This window comes from Plodia interpunctella, chromosome 3 (genome assembly GCF_027563975.2).
Source record: "Plodia interpunctella isolate USDA-ARS_2022_Savannah chromosome 3, ilPloInte3.2, whole genome shotgun sequence".
NCBI classification, from domain to species: Eukaryota; Metazoa; Arthropoda; class Insecta; order Lepidoptera; family Pyralidae; genus Plodia; species Plodia interpunctella.
This window is the reverse complement of record NC_071296.1, coordinates 1,030,144-1,057,009: the sequence shown is the minus strand read 5'-3', so window position 1 is coordinate 1,057,009 and position 26,866 is coordinate 1,030,144. Positions and strand designations below refer to the sequence as shown.

Genomic DNA, 26,866 nt, shown 5'->3' with positions numbered 1-26,866 from the left:
TATTTTTATGTCATAGATAATTTTATCCCGAGTGTTCTTAGCCATGTTTCAAGAAAATCGGTTCAGCCGTTCAAAAGTTGTAGCGAATTTAATATTGAAAGTCGGGGATTTTTATTTTGTCTAACAAATAAACTTGTTATATATTTATATCTCCTAGTATACTTACATCTCCTAGGAGATATATTTATATCTCCTAGTTTCTATTATCCACATAGTCGTCTTTTCTGACTTTACTCAAGTATGTTCTGATGACTTCAACTAGTTTTAATTCGATTAGGTTCTTCTAAATTTTTTAGACATTCACCCGATTATTATAAGTCTTGGTTTCCTTAAAATATCTTGGAACAGTAATATGTCTGTATTTATTGATAAACTCAAAAGTTTCACGCCCGACTCACCTCCACATTGCTCTGTCACACTGGCGTGAATGCTTATTATATAACAATGTATATAACGAGATTATTATATTACATTATTTTAGATAACGTAAATGCTCCTATTACCGCCAGTTTTAGCTGTCTTATGATTCACTTTTAAAAAATTGATATAAGCTGTTATGTTAGGAAAGATGTTATAATTTATAATTAATCTCAACGAAGTATTCTTTGCAATTCAGTACTTAAATTCAATATTCAATAACACAATAGTTACTAAATAATTATTTAATCCAAAAGAGTAGTTGATTCTATTACCGACCCATAGAATGCGGCAAGATTCTATTACCGATTTTTCTACTTCTTTTACCGACCGCTACGAAGTTGTCACTTCTTCTATACTATTAAATAAAATAAAAAAACGTTTTTAAGGTATTTATTATATAATAACAATAGTTATGAGATCAACATTATTACAATATGAACATAATTATTTATTGCAACGCTTAGAGCACTTATTTTTTGTTATTTTAATTAATAAAAAATATAATCAGCCTCAGAAAACAGTCTTCATATAATTAAATGCTTACTTTTTAATTACCTACATACTAATTAAATATTATAAATCAGTAACAAAAATATTTTTAAATGTAATACAATCACAAAATACCTTTATAATAGGTACACACATTTATAATTCGCTCAATACAGAAGCCGACCCCAAGATGCTTGGGATTAATAAGGCTAGGAGAAGAGAGAAGAGAGAGAGACAGTAATCAACGTTTGCAAATTCAAATAAAGTAGTTTTAAAAAATATTATCAGATTCAGAGTCAGATGGAAAAATAATATGTCGTTTATACGAAACAGTTTTTGGTACATGTAACTCATCATTATCAGATGATGATGTATTTGGAAGAACTCTAGCTGATGTTGAAGCATAACCTGAATGTATTGCATTTTTAGTTTTCACTTTGTAATTATTTTGTCGTGGGATTAATACTGAGTCAGATTCAGATTCTGAACTTGACGTCGTATTACGACGTATTTCCAACGCTTTTGATGTATTATGTTTTCTCACACTTGTTGGTTTAGACACAGCTCCCATATTTTTCCTTTCTTTTGCCTTCCTAAGATCTGCTTGTTTCTTTTCTCTTTCTATTTTATTTCTTTGTAATTTTTCTTTCCGTATTTTTTTCTTTTCTTCTTCCTGTGCTTTTTTCTCTTCTGCTTTTTTCTGGTATTCCATGAACTCATCTGATATTGCAACAGTTGGTGTAATTTTTTTGGAAACTCTTTTATTTGATTTAGTGTCAACTTTAGGAAAGAATAGAGCATTTTTAAAAGGAGTTGTAAGATTGAGCTCTTTTGGTATAAACCTTGAATGACTAGAATTTTGGATTGACTTACATGGCGTTTCATTATTAACTGTAGTGAACAATGTGTCGTCACTATGACTTTTATTCAGTAGTAGCATAGGTTCATCACTAAAGTTTTTATTGGATTGTTTAGGAGTTGATGTTCTTGCATTGTGATCTTCACTGTTTAACTCTTTGACGCAATCAGTTGAAGTAGTAATTGTTTTGGGGGGTATCTCATTAACATATTCCAAAAGATTCGATTCAGGCTGAGTGCTCAATAAAGATATGGTATCCGATTCTTTAGATATAATTGGAGATAGCAATTCGTCCATGGGAAACATTAAAACGGTATTAAAACGGTTTGGAACAAGACATCCACTTGCACTGACTTCATAAGTCAACGTCTCTTCTTCACCAATATTGTTGACAAGCGTGGTATCACCCAATTCTAAATTGTTATCGAAAGTTTGTTGTAAAGGTGTATTGTCGATAGGATTAATATCCCTCCAAAACTCAAATAATTTTTTGTAAGTCTCATCGCCATTCCATACCGATCCCGATTTTTGGAACATTAGGAGAACTTCAGGTGATAAGCGACGTTCAAACTGCTGTTTAAATTTTTCTGTATCGTCGACAGATTTCTCATTGCCTGTAACAGTACTCGATCCATGGCTACTAATATCATCTGCATTGTCTCCACTTTCTTCACTTGTTGCATTAGCGTTTTTTGTCAAAAGTTTATCATAATTTACATTATCAGGTCCAAAGGGATATAATCCACAACATTGGAATCCATTCTTAATTGTTTGTGATACAAGAGTCTTTTTTAAGCAAATATCCACTTGAGGTGCAAAATCTATTCGTCTTAATTTTGCAAAGTTGTTTTGAACTCTAAAATCATGAACAACGGTTCTCCAAGTTCCTTTCACGGGTCTGAATACAGAAACGTCTAAGGGTTGAAGAACATGCGTTGCATTAGGTAATAATGCTATTAGGATTATTCCCTTTTCTTTGCAAAAAACTGTCAGAGGGAGTGATATATGAGAAGTGTGACCGTCGAGAAATAAAGCTACAGGAAATTGTATGTTATGCTGAATCAGCCAGGGATAAAAGCAATTGGCAACGTACTCATAAAATGCGGCCATATTCATCCATCCTGACTCAGTGTGACCGATACCCCATCCAGATGGTACAGTTGGAACAATGTTTTTTGGTAAACGCTTGTATGGATATAAGACCATGGGAGGTGCTATTGCAGCATCTGCAGACACATTTACTAGCACTGTTAAACACTCCTTTTCGTCATTGGCCACTCTACTATATACTTTCTTGCTGCCTCTTCGGACAAGAACTTGTTTTCCTTTCGGACACAAAAAGAATCCGGTCTCATCACAATTAAAAATCCGACTAGGATCTTCCAAAACATCAAGAAGGTTATTTTGTTCAAAATAACTATGTACTCGATTGAACCATGCTCTTACAGCTTCCTCTGTAATATGTGAACGGCTTGTAGGCAAATTCTGAGTAATTCGCCTTGAAATGGTAGGATGCCTCGCCATAAACTTAAGAAACCATCCTTTTCCGGGAACACCATCTTTAAAAGGATTAGAGCGATTTAAGTTTTCCACCAATTTTGCTACTGTTTCCAACAATTGATCCTTAGTTACAGGAAAACCTGACTTCCCGAGATAAAAAATCCAGTCTACCAGTCTTTTTTCTTCCTCCTTCGTTAAAACTGTTTGTTTTCCACAATGTTCATTTATATATTTATTATTTCTCTTGTCACGCAGAGTTGTCCTCGGTATGCCATAGGTTTTTGAAGCTTCGTATATGCTGGTACCTTCATTTATAGCTAGAAGCGCAGCTTCTAGTTGAGCAGAGGCGTACTGCTTGCGCTTCTGCGGCTCCATGATTCTATAAAAGAACACAATATTTTTAAAGAGATATAGAATTTAATTCTTCGAAAGAAGCTTTAAAAAGTTACATAGCCCCATTCCGTCCCGCCTTTTTTATTTGATTTGAAAACATATGAAATACAGCCAATGCCATGAAGCCGTGAATGAAACTGGATAGCAAATATTATTTTACATTAATAATATGTCCTGTGACAAAATCTCTCAAAACGTCACGTATGCAAAAAATAAGCCAATTTGTTCAAAAATATACATTTTGTTTTTGTGTACTGTAATATTACCAAAAATATCGCCACAACTGTGAGTCGGTAATAGAATCAAGTATGAAGGTTACAATATTCTATTAGCGACCAATAAAATTAATAATAAACAGATAAAATATCCGCTTTATGGAATACTGTTAAATTCGATCTCATTGCTATATTATTTCTTTTAATGTCAGTTAGTCTTTAATTCAGATAATATCAGTTATTTTAGTATAATATCATTATAATAATAGGGATATTGTCTAACGTTGAATCGAGTTTTACACAAAAACTTTAAGAAATAGCTTTGTCGTTAATAGATCTAAAGAAGTAAAATAATTTTAAGAATTGAACAAGAAAAAAATCAAATCAAATGAGGTAGTTTATAATAGATAATTTTTTTAAAAACTTTAATGTTCTCAAAATTTAACAACGCCATGGGTCGTTATTAGAATCAAGTTTTGAAATTTGGATTCTATTACCACCTTAAATTAAAACATGATTTTATAACACAAAAACCAATAAAAAGTATTATTATTAAGAGTTAGTTTAGATAACGAATATATACGTTACAGTTGTAATGTGATAGCAAGAAGGCAAATCCATTTTTAGTGTGTTATTTTCCTTAAGTAATATTTAGGTGTATTTACGTGGCTGGAGACGCGACACTATGAAACGTGCGTCCGCTTCGGGCGCGTCCCACTTACTGTCAAATTACTTTTTTCACTGGCTATTTAAACACACAAACTTTACTCTTTTTGTTGTCCAACAAAAATACGTTACTAATTTTTAAGGTATGACTTTTCTGGAACCCTATATTATGTCTAATATGAGTGATTTAAAAATTAGATCGTTAATAGAGTACACATTTTAGGGGGTCGTTAATAGGAGCTTTTACGTTATATTCAATAATAGAATACGATTTAGACAATAAATATTTACATTATCACATTGTTCATTATCTGTCTCACTGACATTGAGACAGATAATAACAGAACTGTCTTAGACCTACCTTTAATAATCGACGTCTTTGAAGAAGCTCCGCTAACTATATCTATTCTAAAATGTCATCAAAATCGGCTCAGGGGTTTAACCGCGAAAGTGGGCCAAACTAACATATAAACAGACATACTTTCGAATGTAAATACTACTATATAAATTGAATACTATGTATATAAATTGGATAATTAATTGAATTAGGAACGTAATTTCACCTGCTGAGAGCGCAGGGGCAATCTTAATATTTCCAACGCGTCCACATTCAAAAACTTTGTGTTATCTGTGCAATGTAACTTTCCCGCCAATCGGAATCGAACGTCAATGAGGCCAGCGAACTGCAAAACTAATGGAGTTTTAAATAAATAACAAAACGCTAATTATTTTTATGCAAGTAATTGAATTATGATTCACTCCGGTTTAACAACAATTTATTTTTCAATGAAAGCTGACTTTATTTCGATTGATTTATTTCTCTCTCATCATTTATTAATTATTTTATGTACACAACACATAGCATTGTACATTTACACGTAATTCCGTGTTAAAACTTACAAGTTTGCGTGTTTCTAGAATACGAAATACAGAATTGCCGCAAAATGGAAATTCTGCTGTGATGGAAACGAGTGACCGAATAAAAAAAAATGTATATTTAAATGGCAATCTCTATAGGTTCTCAACTCTTTGGACTTGGCCGTCAATGTCTGAGGTTGAGGAGAGAAATTAAAAGTTCGTCAGTTTGCCCCGAGCGCTTCACGTACTCGGACGATTTTAGGGTTGAATACCTTTTGATAATTTATATTTAAGGGTGCACTTACACTTTAAGCAAAATTCTATTAAGTATTTCGAAATTCAAATATACACAAGTGAAAACATTATTTTCGAATTATTGTTTTTTTAAACATACCCTCAAATTTTATTATAAATATGAATTGTTTATAACTAAATTAATTATTTTCACAAACATTCAATAATGAAATAATGCGTTAAAAATATGGGGCCGAATTCAGTTTCATTTATCGTGGCGTTGTCGCAGAACTTCGTAGCTTTATGTAGCGTGGCGTAGCACTTCGTAGCTTTATGTAGCATGGCGTAGCACTTCGTAGCTTTATATAGCGTGGCGTAGCACTTCGTAGCTTTATGTAGCGTTGCGTAGCACTTCGTAGCTTTATGTAGCGTGGCGTAGCACTTCGTAGCTTTATGTAGCGTGGCGTAGCACTTCGTAGCTTTATGTAGCGTGGCGTAGCACTTCGTAGCTTTATGTAGCGTGGCGTAGCACTTCGTAGCTTTATGTAGCATGGCGTAGCACTTCGTAGCTTTATGTAGCGTGGCGTAGCACTTCGTAGCTTTATGTAGCGTGGCGTAGCACTTCGTAGCTTTATGTAGCGTGGCGTAGCACTTCGTAGCTTTATGTAGCGTAGCGTAGCACTTCGTAGCTTTATGTAGCGTGGCGTAGCACTTCGTAGCTTTATGTAGCGTGGCGTAGCACTTCGTAGCTTTATGTAGCGTGGCGTAGCACTTCGTAGCTTTACGTAGCATGGCGTAGCACTTCGTAGCTTTATGTAGCGTGGCGTAGCACTTCGTAGCTTTATGTATCATTTCATAGTAATACGTTTATTAGCTTTTGACGACCTTTGTGGCCTAATGGTCATCAGGCCGGACACTGGAGGTCCCGGGTTCGATCCCCGGTCAGGTCAACATGGAAAATGATCTGTTTCCTGGATCTTGGATGTTTATCTATATATGTATATGTTATAGAATATAGTATATATATTTTCGTATTATTCTGTAGACTGAAGATTTTTCTGAAACCTGATAAAATAATATTACTATATTAAACTTTTTTGTATGTTTATTTAATTAATCTAATGTTTATTTTATTTATTTATTTCATGTTTACTTAACAATATACTTCAGTTTTTTTTACATATAATTTAGATTATATATTTCTTTAAAAGTATACACCTAAAGTATATATAATATATTTCTTAATCTCATCGCAATACTAATATAAAACGCCTTAGATGTTCTGATGACTTCCACAAGTTATAATTTGATTAGGTTCTTCTAAATTTTTTAGACATTTAGTTTTTCATAAATTAACTTGGAACAGTAAATTATAAAATATCTTGGAACAATACTTTAAAATGTCTATATTTATTTTGATTTTTGATGATGAAATGAAGTGAACTAAAAAATCCGAATCACCAGACTGAATTATTTTCTTTTTTTCCTATAGACTATAATAAATCCAGAAATTGTCACGAAAGCGAATCCAGAAGTACTAACATAATCAGCAAGTGCAAATATATAATTGACTTATATAAATATATAATTGACTTATATCGCATCCGGGCTTCCGTAAGAATATCACAATAAAAATAGACGTATGTAATTTTCTAGTCTATTCTACCTAATAGTGTACCAATTATAATTCGTCCTGTAATATTTGTGTGAACGAGTACATCTATCCTCACAAATTTTTGAATATAATTTAGTAGGAAGTGCGACCCAAGTTCATAGCAAATTTAAATTTATTACAGCTATATAGAGGTTCGTACGCATAAGGGCTCTTTGACATGTATTAGCCTGTACATTACAAAATCTGGTTTGTCTACGCGAATTAGCAAAACAGCCCCATTTGAACCATATTCCACCCTACGTTAGCTCAATTAATCCGCTCAGCAAATGTCCTCAATTTTCACGTTATATTGTAGACTGTGATTTCTCTAGGGCGCCACTCACAGCCACCTGTATCCTTACATATTATTATAAAACAAAGTCCTTCGCCGCGTCTGTCTGTCTGTTCGCGATAAACTAAAAAAATACTGATTCACAAGTCGATAGTGAGGTTCCGGTTTCGGTTTAAGTTTATAAATTATTATATTTTTACCCGAGCGAAGCCGGAAGGGCCGCTAGTTGTCAAACAATCCGACTCAAACAATGTTTTATAGCATCAGTCTTTCATCGCCCTATCCACGACAATATTATCTTCTTCTTCATAGTCGTATTCCTCATGGCCGAGGGTCGTGGTTATTACGTGGAATGAAATACAATAACTTTCTTGGCATTATTAATGGAGTGGTTTGCCATTGCCTTCTCCATTTCACACACAAGTTAATGAATCAACCAGTGTGCAGGTTTCCTCACGATGTTTTTCCTTCACCGGTAGTGGAAGTGGTGGACGATGAAAACTACTATAGGTACATGAGTCAGATTGGTATACAAACTCATGTGGCACGAGTAGGATTCGAACCTGGGACCTTTCGATCCACAGGCGGGCGTCTAACCATTACACCACCGCCGCTTTAATATTATAGCGTCACGTACAACTCTTGTCTTTTTAGTAATGACAAATGTCAACGTTAATTTTTTGACGTAAATCTTTTTATGCGGCTTTGTGCGCCCGCCATTGATTCTACATTAAACTGTGCATATTTTAGGTAACAAAACAAACTCGCGTTGCACCCGAAGCAGATAATTTTGCCTTTTAGGTATTTATCCCTGCTAACAATCTTCTCCAAAACAGTAACCTAAAACGTAATCAAGTACTAAACAAAGGCAGCGGCTATCTTCAATTAGGTACAGCAATATGGCGCCTGAAAAAAGGCAATAGCAATAGCGCCAATCGGCAGCAGCGAGAGATGCAAAAAGGCGCTAATTTCGTGAAACCGAAGAGTGTAATGGTTATGCGTTGAGAGCGCACGTTTGTCTCGCGATAACGCGCGCTTACAATTAACTTGGATGGCGGTATTCAACAGTTTGCGATGAGGTTTTTGTTCTAGGTGGTGTGATACTCAATCACAAAGGTAAGTATTTCTTGCCATACATCCGATTATAATTGGTTATAAAAATTGTAGGTTAAACAAAAAGTTTTAGATTTGAACGTGACATTACAACCGGCCGTCTGAATCACGCCAACCCTCTTTGGGAATACTATTGTTGCTTACTAGTTGCCAAGGTTTTTTCTTAGTCACCTCGCACAACATCCATGGGAGAATGGTGGTTATATACTTGGACGAGAACACTCGCCGATGAAGAATCAGTCATTTCGTCAAGAGTCATTTGTTTTAGCTTCTATTATAAAAATTACATTAGGAAAAAATATTCGCATTAAAACTGGTTACCTCTTGCGTAGACCGCTCCACTCTCGCAATTAGACGTGACTTGGCGGCTATAATCGTTAATGTTTAGTACCGTCCACATATTTCCGTACTCTGCGCGCGATGCACCTCCGTCTAGAATGTATCTACGCGGACCAATCGCGTCGCCTTTATGCTCACTGTTACTGCACTCTTTGACAGAACGTTCTATTTTCGAAATATTTTTTAATTTTGTTTTCCTGCAATTGATTGCCAGTATTTTTTACGTTGGCAGACACCTTTTTAACCTCTTACTAGAGAAGGGGGGTTTTATAAGGTTGAGCTGTCTGTATAATAGTGTCTAAATGTATGTAGTAGTTTTCCATTTATGTACTTATTAAAAAATAAGCAAAATTTCTTAGACATTATTTTACTAATATTATAAATGCGAAAGTTTGTGAGGAATGTATGTGTGACTGTGTATGTATGTTTGTTACTCTTTCACGCGAAATCCACTGGAATGGTTGTTAGGAAATTTGGTACACGGGTAGTAATATAACCTGGAATGGTCCATGGTCCCGAGGTACAGCTATTTCAATATAATTTGAAAGTTTTAATGATTTTTGGAGTAAGGCTTTTAGTCTGGCTACATGTCATAAAAATATTTTTACGTTTGATCGCTGGGTCGATTCTTTGTTAATCTATATTTACCAACGTGCTGTCAATGTGTTTTAAATTTTTCCAGACCCACAATTAAAAAGAGAGCAAACTTATTTAATCTAAACTTCTTAAGGGCAGGCACGCCACGATTATTGAAAATAAAAAGTCAAATCATTCGAAAACCTTAAGAGAATTAATGGCACATTTAATTCGGAATTCATTTCACCAGATGCAATTAGGGGGTGAAAGAAAGGGTTCATCCCCTTTGGCGTGTCATTGTCTTGGGGGTTCAAAAATTGTCTTAAATCATTAGTGTATTTATTACCTCTTAACTTATACTCGGTGGTTTGAATGGGTGCACGAATGAAATGAGGTGTAAGATCTAATGGAGTACATTAAAATATAAAAAATATTCGACTGATTTGGAAAACTAAAAAAAAAATCAAGCCGCACACTAGAACCACCGAGCATCATATTTTTATCAATTTACTCTTTTTCTTAGCGAAAAATAAAAAATATCTCGGCTATTAATTTAAATATTTAAATACCGTGCTAAAATAGAACTTATAAAGGGTAGGTAATTTAACCAAAGTAGGTTAAGTTGATATATAACTGCACTCAAGTGTCATCTTAACATTTTTACCGATTTCTTTTGTTTATTAGCGAAAACTATAAAATCCTCTTTCCTCTATACTAGATTTATTGCAAAGTATTATAATTTTCCATTATACGATTTAGTCACAATCTAATTGACGACCTCCGTGGCCTAATGGTCATCACACCGGAGGACTGCTACACTGGAGGTCCCGGGTTCGATTCCCAGTCAGGTCAATGTAGAAAATGATCTTTTTCAGATTGACCTGGGTCTTGGATGTTCATCTATATATGTATATGTCATAGAGTATGGTATCGTTGAGTTAGTATCCCATAACAAAAGTCTCGAACTCACTTTGGGGCTAACTCAATCTGTGTGATTTGTGCTTATATATTATTATTTATTTATTTATTTACTTAAACCTAAACGATGGCCACCAAAATTTTCGTAGTAGACCGTGACTACTTTGCAATAAATCTTTTATCTAGTGTAGAATAATTTGGAAATAGTATTCTTTAGTTTTCGCTGATAAAGAAAAGATGTCGCTAGTCGCTAGTATGCTGCTATGTATCACCTAAAATTAGTGTTAGAACAAGAAAATATGTCATTTATTATTATTATTGTATATATTATTGAGATATGTCATTGATTTATAACTTTTATATTCATTGTAAAAATTAATATAAACAAATAAAAAAAAAATAAATATATTAGGACAAATCACACAGTTAGCCCCAAAGTAAGTTCGAGACTTGTGTTATGGGATACTAACTCAACGATACTATATTTTATAACAAATACATATATAGATAAACATCCAAGACCCGGGCCACTAAGAAAAATACCCGGGACCTCTCGGTTCAGAGGCAAGCACTTTACCACTGCGCCACCGAGGTCGTCAATTATATAGATACTTACACAAACACCAATCGGCGTTATCAAATCAATTTCATATATCAAACTAAATCCTAAATTGACCGCATACTGTCGAGGCACCTCCCAATTTTTTTACGAAACACACTGAGTTAATAATCAACATACGGGCCCACCTCGCGTCACGCCGGAATTAAACCGATATCACTCCGACGGCTACACTGGTGGCCTAAGAGAAAAGCGTGTGGTTTCCGCCCAGAATAGAACCACTGATATATCATGAATTCATACGACATCCACGACACGATTTGGAGTGAACACAAGGCGAGTAAGAGACAAAAAGTTTTGACAGCCGATAGGCAAAAACAGCATCCTTAAGGAGGATTGAAGTCAGGCAGGCGGCGGTGGCCGGTGGTAAAATTAAAGACAAATATCCAAAATTTTGTACTCCAGGCATTTGTGAAGGCAAGCTGAGCACGCTAGGAAGAGAGAGAGGGACACGAGTAGACTCAGTTTCAAACAAATTGTTATATAAATATTATATTGCTGAGTCTTCGTCAAGAAATATCGAATCACAAACTCCTGCGGAGTGCTACGAATTGCTACAGAATGACAGACGTCTGCAGGTACTGAACGAGCGGGTATTAGGAATTATTGTAAATAAATAAAAAATATCCCATGACAAAACAACAGGACAATCAATTAGACAGGTATATCCCTTTTAAACCCGATCTGATCAGACGTATCTGTCTGTGGTATCGTAGCTCCCAAACGGATGAACCTATTTTCGTTTAGTTGTTTTTTATGCCATAGATATTTTACCTTTCTTAGCCATGTTTTATGAAAATCTGTTCAGCCATTCCAAAGTTGAAGCGGAATGAATAAATTTGTCTGCCAATTCGAATTAATATTTTTTATTTCGTTATTATAAATAAAATGTTCACAATCACTTCTCTGATTCTATATTAAAGCAGAATTAGACGTCTTTCTCTTACTTATTTATAATATTTGTATGTATCTGTGTATATATTTATGTTTGTATTAAATTTTATGTATTTTCTATTTTATTTATGTCCCTATTATATGTATTCTATGTATTGACTTTTATTCAATCAAACACCTATCGCTTTAGTATTTCTGTTTCTCCCGAAGGTTGACTGATAGAGAATGCTTTTAGCGTTAAGTCTGCCCGTTGTACCAATTTTGGTAAATAAAGTTTGAATAAATAAATATAATTCTATATGTTTTCATTATTTTATATATTCACTTGCACCACCCCCGCCCGTCCCGGGAGAGATCTCAAGACGAGCGTTCGACAGCGCCCGTTGCCGGATCGACGCAGACGCTTGTGAAGTTTATACGACGGACAATTGTGCACCTATCTTGTACAATAATAGAAAAGTTAAAATAATTTAATAGAATAAGTTATGAAGAATAAATAATAATAATAAATATCACACGTACACGTATCTACTTCTATACTAAGTAGGCTTGTTCTAAACCATAATCTGGATATTGTATTACCTACCTTATTTAAGCAAATAAAATGATTTGATTTGATTTTCGCGAATCTATCTGTATCGCTAAACCGTTGAACAAATTTTTATGAAATTTAGAATGGGTATAGTTTTTATAAACTAGCTATTGCCCGCGGGAGGCGCTGCAAAAATGTCACTTTCTCTTCACAAGAATTTCTAATTAACCAATGTATAATTTGCACACGCTTGTAGACCTTGTCCCATACCGGACAAGTATGTTACAACCTCATTATGTTACAGGTTACTATAAAAATACCAGTTTAAACGCACGCTATGTAGTCGTGTGACTTGTAGCCACTGTCTATAATTAATGTAGCCAATTTGTAAGAGGGCGCGATCGGCTCATTTGTCGAAGGTAGACGAGAGATCGCGTTAGTGTTGCGATGAAATCACCATTTACTAAATAAAAAGTTTGCAAAATTTATCATTTTTTTATTTTTACATTCATATGTATTTACTTAACTAAATTTTTCAATCAGACATAATTTTGTATGAGAAAGGTATAAACATTTAAAACATAAATCCATACTTCCGTTGGTATTAATATTAAAATCATTTTAACAAACTGAAATCTGTAAGAGTAATTTTCTGATAATCGGCAATTAAAAAAATATTTACTTTTACATGCAGGAAAGCACATAAAGAATAAAAAAAATATACATTAAATTTTATTGTATTTTATTTATATTTTCAAAGATATTTTTTAAATGTTTTCGATTCTATGATGATAAATAAATAAATATATTAGGACAAATCACACAGATTGAGCTAGCCCCAAAGTTCTATACTTGTGTTATGGGATACTAACTCAACGATAATATATTTTATATCATATACATATATAGATAAACATCCAAGACCCGGGTCAATCAGAAAAAGATCGTTTTCCGTCATGACCCGACCGGGGACCGAACCCGGGACCTCTCGGTTCAGAGGCAAGCCACCGAGGTCGTCATATGATGTTTAAGAAGAAATTTAAAATGAAGTTACTCTCTGCCCATCCTTAGCTCGTTGCGTACACGTTACTTGTTAATCGGCAACACTAATTTGAGTTTAATTAAACAAGGAATGGCGTTCGTTAGACTGCAATGAACTGCCGAGTTGCTCCTTAATACGTTTGTTTTTTTCTTGAAGAAATTAAATGTACTTAAATTGAATTTAGATAGCGATTTTACCGTCTCAAACCTAATAATGTTTACAATTGGTGATTGGCAAAATTATCAATTACACTACACATAGTATAAAACAAAGTAGCTTCTCGCTATGTCAAGATCTTTTAAACTGCGTAGCGGATTTTTATGCGGATATTTTAATAAAAAAGTGATTCAAAAGTGTATAATTTATTATTGTTTTACCCTTGCGAAGCTGAGACTATCCGTTAGTAATTTTATAAAACTACTAACTTCAGCCCCCAACTTCGTATGCGAGCGAAAATCCGTTTCCCGTGGGAATTTCAGGAATTCCCTTCTTAGTGCTTCCCTCCACCTCTGTCCTAGGAACTTACACGCCAAATTTCAGCTTTCTACGCCCAGTAGTTTCGGCTGTGCGTTGTCTGTCAGTACAGCCATTCTATAGTTGATTGACTACATTACTGAGATTAGAAGGATACAATACAAAACTAAGTTATTGTAAATTGTTTAGCACGAGTACACATATATTTTATAAAGAAATCATTATGCTTCCCAGTGTGAGGAAACCTTTGTTATGTTAGGCCTTGTTTTGGCACGTGTGGTTCGCTCTGGATCACTCAATGTCCTTCCGTAGATTTCGTACAAGACGGCTTAGGGATAAAATGTCTTAATAGCTAAAAGGCAACAACAGCAAAGCTCAAAGATGGTTGATCTCGTGCAAGTGGCCCGGACTAAAACCACTAGCCGGGACAGCGAGTTGACTCAGTAAAACCATAGACAATTCTTAAAAAAAAAGCTTTACTTTTCAAACAAATATAAAAAAAAAAAAAACTAGTTTCTAGGCTCAGATAAAGGAATAGATCGCCTCTCTTTGACGTAATTAATTAAATCTATTGTCCAAATATCTTAAGTAGAACCAGTAACATTACAACGCGCGTAGTTACGCAACTATTTCCAATGTGAGCGCAACACAAACTACGCTATCAATACAAACAAAACAACAAATCAAATTGACAAAGACCGAATCAAGTTCAAATATCGTACTACCCTGAGTTATTTGCGAAAGATATCGCTGGCCGTTAATCACGAAAATGTCACATTTAATAATAATTAATGATAATTGCCTTGGAGCTTAGAACGACAAAAGCGATTGGCCGATTCGCGTAAGTTATTTCAGTTTAACTTACGGGTAGTTGGAATTTGACTAGAGAACTGTATCTTGTAGTTTGGCGGTGAACTTCGGAACAGAGGCGATGGAGTCGCTGTTGGTTTTATATTTTTTATTATTTAGGCACTTTTTAGCTTTACTAGCGAATTGAGTATTATATTGGTTTTGAGCACCAACGGTTAAATTTAAGGCATTTTCTTAAAGGCTTTTCCCTTGCTTTACCAACTTCGGTCAAATTTAAGTTTTGTCTCAATACTTGCAAAATTGACAAATATTGACTTAATTAATGAAACGAATTTATGAGCTGGCTATCTTATGAGTATACGTATGTGTATGTCTTATGAGTATACTTATGAGTATACCATAACAGTAAGGTATATTTTATAAAAAAAAGTCATTTTCTTCAAAATATATTATGAAAAATCAAATAACAGAAGAAAAAGGTGGACCCTGATCCCTGATCTACGAAGCCAGGAAATTACTCAGAATAGATTGAGAGTCGATCTAAAATATTATATAAGTATCGATTAGTATTTTTTCTTTAGTAGCAGATATTATTTTACAGTCTTACACTTAACGACTCCACATGTTCTTTATTCTCCTGCGTATTCTTAATCACTTAGCATCGGCACGGCCGCGACACGGTAAACAATATGAAGACGGTAACTTCATCTATAATTCACGGACTCTGCTCCTACGCAACCATTGTTTAACTGAACAGTAACACCGATTTAACTGCGACACAGACACAAGCCTTTATTGAAACTGTTACTGTACTAACACGTAATATCATTATAGACGTTTAAATTGATATTTAAGTGTAATTGCGTATCATTGTGTGATTTGATTTTGTTTATGCATTTTATATTTGTAAAATAACGACCGAGTAATGAAAGCCACAGATTCTAAAGTTGTTGTTCGTACTTTCTTTCGAATGTTACATAGCGCTTTATACGACAACTGACTATGGGGATAATAAAAATAATAGAATAAACATTGAAATCTGATATGAGAGGTAATAAAAAGATTTCTAATCACAATATGAGTGAACAGTTTTCCTCAAGTTATGAAGTGATCTGAGAATAGTTGATAGCTAGAAAACATACATAAAATTAATTATAAATATCATTATTTAAGGGAAATCTTTTCACCAAATCTTTAGCACTTTGACATGTAAATTTTTGGAATAAAATTACCGATACACATTTTGAACAGAACTTTTCCATGGAAGTAATCCTTTGACCTAATCTACGAATCCATCTGATGTCTCCCTTCTGATATTAACAACAAGGTGTTTGTATTGTTCACAAGTTTGTTTGGATATTTGGATGGAATTTGTTCCTAAACTCGAGGAGTTAATGGGATGTAAGACGCGATAAAGATCGGGAATTGTTGAGGCAAAATGGATATGGTATTTAAAATAATTCATGTTCGTGTTGGTTATTTTCACAAAATATTTATTAGTACATGGAGTATTGCTTGCGTGTTTACTACCGATTGCGAAGTCCTGAGAGTCCTTCCGTCAGTTTCTTTTTTATATTAGTGTTTTTTTTTTATATATGCATATCACAACATGTAATGCACATCTCCCTGAACAACCTAAAGATTTCGGCAGACCAAATAGCCACGTGGCTAAGTATTAACGCCTTGTATATGTGTGTATTGCCATACACACACACACACATGCAGAGAAGATCGCCTGCGGCGGACATCGCGCCGCCGCGCTCTCCACTCTCTTAACGGCTTCGTAACAATACATACGTGTACACATTAATTTTGTAAATTATACATTATAAGTTTAAAATATCATTTTCAAGTTTTATTGAAGAATCCACATAGTAACCACAAAGAAGTCGCTCCCAGTTTGTCCACTAAGCAATATGGAAAAAAAGTTCCACAAAGACAGGCTCAATCCATAGACAGCCCAGAGTAGATATCTCTGGCGCCAATGTAAGAAACGGACCCTAAATAAAGTGGGAGAAGGAGTAGACGAAGAAGAAGAAAACTTATACTTATTATGTACTTTAAACACACGCTTTTAAAGTTAATTTAAATAATGAGATGAAAAAGTAAGAACACTGTCGCGGTTAGGCATTGCGTTCCATTCCCGCTCGATTCCCGATTTATTTTATCTCATAATTTAAATTTAACGCAACACAGTGCTTTGTTATGCGATGTAAATGAATCTATGCCACATCCACGAGATGTTTTGTGGCTCGGTCGAGCAATAACCAGTCAGTCTATATCGACGATCTCTTTGTTAGTCTTCTACCTCGGATTAACTGAGACTATTCGATACCTGATAAAATAGGGCGCTCATTGTTGGCAACATACAAGAAGTGTCATTTTTTTTTATATTGCTATTATATATCTTAAGCTTTAAAAATCTCCCAACTATCTATATTAAATGATTTCGTATCTTTCGATGTTAAGGACGCCAAATGAAAATTGTAGAATGTTAAATTAGAACATATAAATGTCTCAAGTAAAAAAAAAATGTATGAACACGACGACGAATAAATTATTTATTTATTTATTTATAAATTATCCATTAAAAAATATTATGTACGTAAAATGCATAAATCCACGGAGGCTTGTAATAAAACTGCTTGCATATTTAATATCCAAGTATATAGTTTTGGTTTTATTTAGAATTTATTTACTTTATTGTTCTTATAAGTAATTCTAACACCCTTTTTACAAGTCTGTATGTCTGTGTCATCTAACTGATACACGGATGAGCACATTTAGATCTAGTGAATTTTTGGTTTCTGGGCCGCTGTGATCACTTACTGATACCACATATTTAATTAGGTAAACCGCTTGCTTCTTTGTCGCCATATACCATAAAAAATACATTTACTTAAGTATTTGTACCTATACAACACTTGTGTAAAAATTAATTCGCTTCCAGTTTCTTAAATCCTTGTCCTAAAGATGTTTTGGGCATTTTAATATGAAATCTCAGAGCAGTTTAGATGGTATCTACTTCGTTGTATTGAGGTGTACAAATGAGATTTCTCTCTCCATTACCAAAGTTCAGCCTATCAGAAATTTGTTCTCTAATACAAGATGTCGTTATTGGATTAGTTAGTTACTTTGAACCATTATGTTGCCATACGAAAAACCTTTTTTGCGTTACACAATGAAATGTTGTATTTTTTGGGGTCATGTCTTTAATTCAACTTCACTTTAATTCGATATCTGATTAGATAAATAAGAGACAGATGGGAAATAGGAAAGTAACTACAAACTGTTGCTAATTTTTCGAAGTTGAAATTTAATTAATCAATAAGTTCAGTAGTTAAATTGTCATTTTATTATTTACAAAGTTATAATTTTTACAATTTATCTATTTTTAGGCAACATTTAAACTTAATGATTTGTTTTTATTTAACTTTTTTCAGTCATAACCATTCTTGTAGACATTGCGCTGGCAACATCTAATTCTATTATTGCTCTTGACAACAGTGTAACATATAGCCACTACAGCTTGTCAAATAAATTTATTTGCACATATTTCCTTGTTATTAATACCCTCGTATATCAAGTTTGTTTTCCGTTTTTATTGTTTAAGTAAACGCTGTATCTCCCATTTCCAACAGTCTAACTTAGAAGTCTTGCCCGATTGTGAGGATATTTTTGCAGATCAATTAAATCACTTCACATTTAAACTTGTTAAGTCGCAAATTTACTTTGGGACTAATTCTTTTAAAATTCAGTCTGGACACTTTTCTATTTAGGATACGAAATATATGTTTAAAAATATGTTTTTATACTACACTGTTTTACGGGTCGATTTTAGTTTTAACGTATATGCAGTTTTTAGACTCATTATAAGTGAATGATTCAATAAAAATATGGGGTGAGATGATGTTTTCTATTACGAAGGGAAAAAGTTACTTTACATTATGAAGTTTATTAAAAAATATCGAAGCTCCAAACAAATTAATAATAGACTTTACTCTTCAACCTCTTAAACTAGCAATTTTTCTCGTAAAACGCCACAGTCTAATTGATTTAGTAATTCAACTGTACAAATAGGCCTATATCTCAAGGAGACAACGGCCTATCAATAAAGGCAGATACACGGCGCCAAATTGAGACGGGCGATTTACGACGAAATTTGTACTGTTTGTACGTACTGTTTGAAATATTGAGATGGTTTTAACTATCTATTTAGGTATAGGAGAATTTATTGACAATTTATTGTGCATAATAAATAATATCTTATTCCTAGTCGTTCACTCTTGATGACACCATTACTACGGCCGATGGCTGCCATTTATTCCGGCCTACGACTTTTCTTGCAAATCAATTATTGGATATCGCGTAGCACTTTCGATGAGATTGAGCCATATGGTTGGAGATCGAATGCTTGCCCGCTTGCCTTCAATTACATAATAAGTATATACTTCAGTAAATAATAAAATAAATACCAGGTATACCTATATTTATATGTCTCTCATTAATGAGCATTCACGGATCCTTCCTCAACTGAAACCGTCAGAGCCAATTGCCTATTTATGTTCGCTCTTTGGCAACGAATTCGGCATCCTTAGTTCTGGCACAGATTATATAATACTTCCAGTAGTTCTGAGAACATATCAGGTCAACCTTTCTTGGATTCTTAACTTCTGCTAGAATAAGGTGCCCAAGGAAATTAATTACCGATAATTTTCACAGGATTTTCCTCCGCGACTATCGATTAGGAATTTGTCCTAGATCCTATGGAAGTTTAATGGTACTGATTTGTATTTCAAGTACACTCAATTTTTTTACAACATTAACAAAAATAGCAACAAGACAGCTCCTGAGCATAACATTTCCAAAAAGGGTTGACGTTAGACAAGCATATGGTCGTAAAATCCTAGCAGAACATTAAAAGCATCATGTACTTTTTAGGACTTTGGAGTCGTGATGAGGAGGGAGCCGTGAATCAATTGAAAAAACTCAAGGATTTTTTTTTCATATTACTGAGCACGGAAATTGGCATTCGGCCCATTTGATGGGAAGTGGGGAAACTATAGTAAGATGGGAGAGTAGGAGTATATCTTCAACTCGAAACTCCTGGTCCTGTGAGTCACTAAGCATTCAATAAGGTCGGCAGACAATGCAATTGAAGACCAATTCACACAACCTAGTAAATCACAGCGGTTGAGACGCCACAAGACAATCCAGCAGACGGCCCAGTCAATCTATGTAAACTGAGAACATTTGGCTTGGACCGCGCCTGGCTCATAGAATAAGCAATAACACTGTCGTACAGAAAGTGTATATTTAAAAATAGTTGCCTATGCCACTTATTAAAGATATACAATAATATTGACAGTATCTATATGCAATTTGCTCCAACATGACCACATAGTGCTATCCATTTTGGAGTTCAATACTGTTTGGAAGCTGTTGCCGCTGTCCCGCAGTCTGCTTAAGAAAGTTTTGAGCTTTTGACATTAAAGAAGATTTTTCCATACTATGTTCGCTCAGATTTAGTCTGTATATAGGAGAATGGATTTCTTTGAAAACCAACTCAGTTTCACTACCTATTTGTACTATATAGAAAAATACATTACTACAAAAAGCATAGAATGCTATACAGAGTAAAACATTATAGGTAATGTTGGTCACCCTAGCGAGAAGAAATGCCAAAAATTAACATGTTATGAATCCGTAAATAGAGAATTAATTTTTCCCTTGGCGCCACTTCCTACACAGAGTAGGCCTAATACATAGATAGCACTGGGTTTGTGTTCTGAAAATTATGTTGATACCCCACGCGAGGTTTACTTGCCATTGTACCTAAACTCCATCGTGAAGCCACTTGCTTAAATCATTGGGTGTTTGTGCCAGGTACCCTGATTTAATATAATGGCCATATGCGAACATTAGACGATAAATTGGCCATCAATTGTGCGTTAATTTCCAGTAAATACCGCTTAATCCACAGTGGATTTGACGATGCTATGATTGGTGGTGAAGCCTTTGGCAAGGCGATATAGCGCTATCGTATCACGGGACTCAAACACACCATAATAAGTGTTACGCATTCATAAGTGCAACATATTGATAAATGTAACATGCAAGTGTTATTGATAAGTCTGTAAGAGTTTCTTTAAGTGTTTAAAACCTGTTTTGCTCCTGACACTTATAAAAAAATGAAATCTAAAATGTAACACCTACTTTTCTGTTCTTAAAGTATTTTTAACTTTTGTATATAAGTACATGTGTACCTGTATGTGCGGGCACACACGCACAGTACGTATACGTACAAATAGACATAGTTATTCGAATGTAGACTGTATTGCCTGTAACCAACATCGTGTCTTATAAACCTGTTTAGTTAAAACAGATTGAAGTGTTACAGTTTATTTCTTTAACACTTTAGCAACAAAAATGAAAAACAGTGTTCAAAACAATTATTCGGTCACTGCAAAAATCCCTAATTCATTGCTGAACGAATGTAAGTATAATTTATTTATCGCAGTATTAAAATCCATATAGCCATCATTACCTTTCACGCTTTTATCAAACTAGCATTCTGTTCCCTTCCGTCATTACACACAGTAATTTCCGTGTGTGTATCTGCCTCTCTATACCTCCGAAATGGCTATAACACGCGTCCCCGACCGGACATATTTAAGCTATTTTATTTATTTTGAGATACAAAAGCCTTATCGGCGGATATATAGCCTGCGTCTGTGTTTACATTGTGCTATTGTTTTTAAAAACCTTTATTTAATTTCATATATCCCGTCTATTTGTAATAAAATCTTGCATGTTTAATTTTGACTACTACCGCATGAATTAAAAGTCGAAATTCTCCATGACACTTCAGTTTCCGTGAATGCGTTATTTAGATAAACCTTGAGGATCGATTCCGACGTTTTTTTTTGATGATAATAATTCATTATAAAGTTTAAGTATTGTTAAACTTGACGACATGAATTTTTTTTGACATTCTATCTGGATATGGATTAGGATAACCAGCTCGATTTGTATTTTCTAATTTTATGCAAAAAAAATCTACAGTAATCCTACACTGGTTGAACAGAGCAGTCCTCCAAACTCCTTTTTTCATGGTCTGTCCACCGTTACTGCTTATGTGAATACTCTATGTTTCTATTTATACTGCAGGATGGTTGATATCACACACTTTAACGTTAAAGAACGATGGATCTACTAAGTGCTATTATTCTTTTCTTAAACGTTACAAATTAAATAGTTATTATCATTCAATAAATATGATATCAGTTATTTGTTTTTGAAATGTTGAGTATCTGGAAAAATATATTGAAATCTAGTTTAAAAATAAATTATTAAAATACAAGGAAAATTGTGCTAGGCCACAAGATTACAAACGTGGAATTTTCGACACCATAATACGTATATTTGAAAGTTATGTACACGTGTATAAATTAAAAAGTCTTCATTCTTCTGACGACATATTAGCCCTAGCAGGAAAAGATTGGTTGCGTAGGGCCCAAGATAGGGAGAAACGGTTTAGCCTGGAGGCGGCCTATACCAAAGAGGGATCCATTCTCAACAGTGGGAAATGATATGAACATAGCACCATCCAAAAACACGATAATTTCTCTCTCTAATCTAATATCTCTCTAATCTAATAGCGTTTTCTCTGTCACTTCTTTCTCCTCTTCCGTCATTTTTCCTACTTTTTCTTCCCCACTTCGCACGATCTTCGGCCTCACTTCTTCTTGACGACCTCAGTGGCGCAGTGGTAAAGTTCTTGCCACTGAACCGAGAGGTCCCGGGTTCGATCCCCGGTCGGGTCAAGATGGAAAATGATCTTTTTCAGATTGGCCCGGGTCTTGGATGTTTATCTATATATGTATTTGTTATAAAATATAGTATCGTTGAGTTAGTATCCCATAACACAAGTCTCGAACTTACTTTGGGGCTAGCTCAATCTGTGTGATTTGTCCTAATATATTTATATATTATAATATATTATCATTATTCGGCATTCTTAGTAATCAGACAATTATTGGCGCGCAAATCTTCATTGACAACATATTATTTGTTCGCTCAATGTGAACTGGGCGACCCTCTGACATCCTCTCAATAAACAAGCCTTCTCATAGTTGGCGTTATCATGACGGGGGTAGTTTTAAAACGGGCGGCAGCACTAAATAATTATGGGTTTTGTTTGGTTACGCCGCGTAATAAGGGAAATTTGGGAATTTTGTATTATTGAGATTGTATCAACCATTCGGGATTTGATTATGAAACCTCTATTCACATAGACCAAGTGATAACAGAAAAAGATACGTATATTACATAATTATCTATTTTACTTAATTACTCAAACGCTCATGATTTCGTCCCATGGAAAATATGTTATTTTACTCTTCCAAAAAATTGGCGAAGAAGCGGTGAGGAAGCGGTGGTGGTGTAATGCTTAAGACACCCGCCTGTGGATCGAAAGGTCCCAGGTTCAAATCCTACTCGTGCCACATGAGTTTGTATACCAATCTGACTCATGTTTAGTAGTTTTCATCGACCATCACTTGCTTCCGGTGAAGGAAAAACATCGTGAGGAAACCTGCATTCTGGTTGATTATTAACTTGTGTGTGAAATGGAGAAGGCAATGGCTAATCACTCCATTACTAATGCCAAGAAAGTTGTTGTGTGTGTTTAATTCCACGTAATGACCACGACCCTCAGCCATGAGGAATATGGCTATGAAGAGAAAAAATTGGCACAGTTAGTTTATGTTTTTTCGTTAGCCAGGTGAAAAATTGTTAGAAAATTATGCTTCATTTCATCTGTTTACTAACGAGATAAGTCTCAGCTATGATAAATCTCAGCGATTTAGTAGAAATCAAATAAAGGCTGCCACTAAATTTTAACTTTTCTAACTCTAATAACACTCTTCTAAAACTAAACATTCAAACACGAACCTCAATCATTCAATAAACATCGAAACCACCTGGCCGCCATAAACACGGAACAAGAAAAGCAAAATGTATGGCGCTATCGGCGGCAAAGCCCAGTACAAATCTGGGCAGTGGATAGCGGGCCTGATCGACAAATCCGGCAGATTACGCGCTGATACAGGGCATGTTTATGAGACAACCCTGGACTGGGTCCGGCACAAGCGTCAGGGCTGCCACTACGATACGCATGTATTACATTTAACAACTTAAAACTTTCTCTCTCACGCTTGCGCATTCATTTAGGACTGTGACGTGACCTCTAAAAAATAAACCTGGAAGTTTTGAAGGCTGCTGTGATTTTACAACCGGCTACTACGTCAAACCTTCTTGGGAATGCTATTGTTGTAACATGTCAAAGCTTTTGTGTTTTTTAGTCAATCTGAGATAAACGAAACGTTGGATGTATTACATTCCTAAACCCATATACATCTAAGTAGTGAATATCAGTCTAAATATTTTGTAACAACATCGTGCCATTGCTGAAATCGTCGCTCGTCATAAATTTATTTTTATTTTTCTGTGTTTGCTGCTTGTTCAAAATAAACATAACTACAGCATTTAAATGGCCATCTAAATCCGAAGCAGAATCCGATAGCAGTCCAACTTCGAATTCATTCTAATACGATAATAAAATAAAGTAAAAATGTAAATGTGTTGGCAACCCTAGCTTGATACTGCGCGTCGAGATAGAGGGAAGGTGGTCCGAATAATATTTTGGCTTACAAAACGGACCAACTTTTAATAGTGTGCTCCCATGTTTATGTTATGGCCTCCGGAATCGAAATACCAAACTGTCCTCTGAGAGATCCACGTGATATAAAAGATTTACAAAATCAAAAAGTTTGATTGAACTTTGGTTTAGTGGCATTGGCGTCTGTTAGTTTGTGGCTCGCCACTGGCTGATGATTTCCAGTCAATTCACTTTAACTGTAATCTTAACTGTATCATGTGTTATATCTCTGTACCGCTGAGAATGATATATAAAATAAATTTATAAAACTCTTTAAATATCACATAGAAAGTAAACGCATTTATTTTAATAGAAAAAAAATTGGCATACCAGTCGACTAATAATGGTTGTTTTAAAGGTAAACTTTCAGACTTAAATTAAAAATTCTATAGGTGTTTTTATTGTAATTTACTAGCTGCGCCCCAGCATCACCGAACCCGTAGGCATCAGTCATTTAGTAGATTGACTGATTAAATAACAAAAACGCACTCAAACAACCGGATTTTTTCAATTACGACTGTAATATGAGTTGGAAAGTAGAATTAGCAATTGCCTGTGTCTTCATATGCATCATAATTATTCTCAATAATATATTCTGATAAATAAATATAAATAAATATGTTAGGACAAATCACACAGATTGAGCTAGCCCCAAAGTAAGTTCGAGATATTTTATAACAAATACATATATATAGATAAACATCCAAGACCTGGGCCAATCAGAAAAAGATCATTTTCCATCATGACCCGACCAGGGATCGAACCCGGGACCTCTCGGTTCAGAGGCAAGCACTTTACCACTGCGCCACAAAGGTCGTCAAAACTGCGATGTTCAGTAGTTCTAAAGATGTAAGGTAAGGCAGTGCTGTTGATAAATGATATTGTTGCTATACAGATACGGTATAACACTTTCTCTTACGGGGTAGGCAGGGCCTAGAGTGGATACATCAAAAGTCATGTTAAGCTGTAGTTTAATGGCTTGTTTGAGGTATTGAGAAAAAGTTGGCTAGCGACAAAGAATCTCCAGTTTTTAGCCAGATCTCTTACTTCAACCTCATTGCGTAAAAGAAGTAGCTGTTTTTCTGCAAAATCACATAAACAAGAACGTTACACAATCATATCCTTGTCTCAAATCACAATCTCGTGTTTCCAAAGACCTCGGATAGCAGCCGCTAAATATTCGAGCAATGAATATTCATACAGCGCGATGTCGGCTTCCTTCAGCCGTGAAACGGAATGGAAAGAATCGGACTGGCGGCTCGTCGATCAGGGTCTGGAACTTGGGTTTGATAATGAGAATGACAACTAGGATGACATAATAATACAATACTTAGGTATAAATTGTTGTCGTGTTTCATTCACATAATGAAACACGATAATCAAATATTTTTGGTTTGATTGGTTTGCTGCGTCATTAGAAATTTCTTGACTCACATATCCCTATAGATTTTTTTCACAGTGAGATGCAGCCAGCCAATCCAACAAAATTTATAAGGAGCCGTTTATAGACGCTTACGAATCTGTGAATTCAGTTCACCATTCTCCAAATTAGCTGGATATTACTAACCTAATTCTGAAAATTCCTTCATTAGATGTAGCTGTAGTGTGCCATGGTGAAGGCCCATTAACAATGAGATGACACCAAACGCCCGTCATTATACCCTGTTAGGGAGTTACAATTAAGGGCTGTGTTGCCGTGTTTACACTTGAGCATTTGTTTATTAAAGTCTTTTTATTTTCATTGCGAGGGTTTAATTGATATTGGAACCGTTTGATTGTATCGACGAATTTTAATTACGCTTATAAAATCTTAAACAGAAATCGTTAATAGTTAAAGTATAATTTCTTTAAATGTACTTTTTTAACTAGTTTGAAAGTTGGCAGAAAAAATAACTTGCATTTGAAAAAAAACGGTTATGAGTGATAGTGAGAAGAAATAACGAAGAAATTAATAATGATACTATGGACTCTTTACGTGCAAGTCGATGTGTTAAAAATAATATATATATATATATATATATATATGTATATATATATATATATATATATATATATATATATATATATATATATATATATTATATTTGGAATCTAATAAAAAACATCTAAGCTCTTCGAACAATGAATAATATTTTAAATTAATGCTAATGCTTTCTCCCAAACGCGGGCGAATGCTATAACTTATAGAGCTGACAGTTTCTATGGTTAATGTACCTCAGTGTCCGTTATTTATTATGATTATGCGAAA

The 26,866-nt window shown here is 34.6% G+C and overlaps 1 protein-coding gene and 1 long non-coding RNA gene across 2 annotated transcripts in view; one reads left to right on the top strand and one right to left on the bottom strand.

Moving 5' to 3' along the window:
• Positions 1-26,866, top strand: part of LOC135310069 (uncharacterized) — a 121,280-nt gene that overhangs the window by 24,587 nt on the left and 69,827 nt on the right. The gene's annotated exons all lie outside the window — the stretch shown is intronic.
• LOC135310064 (uncharacterized) lies at positions 1,181-4,772 on the bottom strand. The gene is made up of 2 exons (XM_064437062.1): positions 4,542-4,772; positions 1,181-3,647 (listed from the first exon to the last, which is right to left on the bottom strand). Exon 2 carries the CDS (start codon positions 3,641-3,643, stop codon positions 1,181-1,183), a length of 2,463 nt encoding a protein of 820 aa, XP_064293132.1. The 5' UTR covers positions 3,644-3,647; positions 4,542-4,772.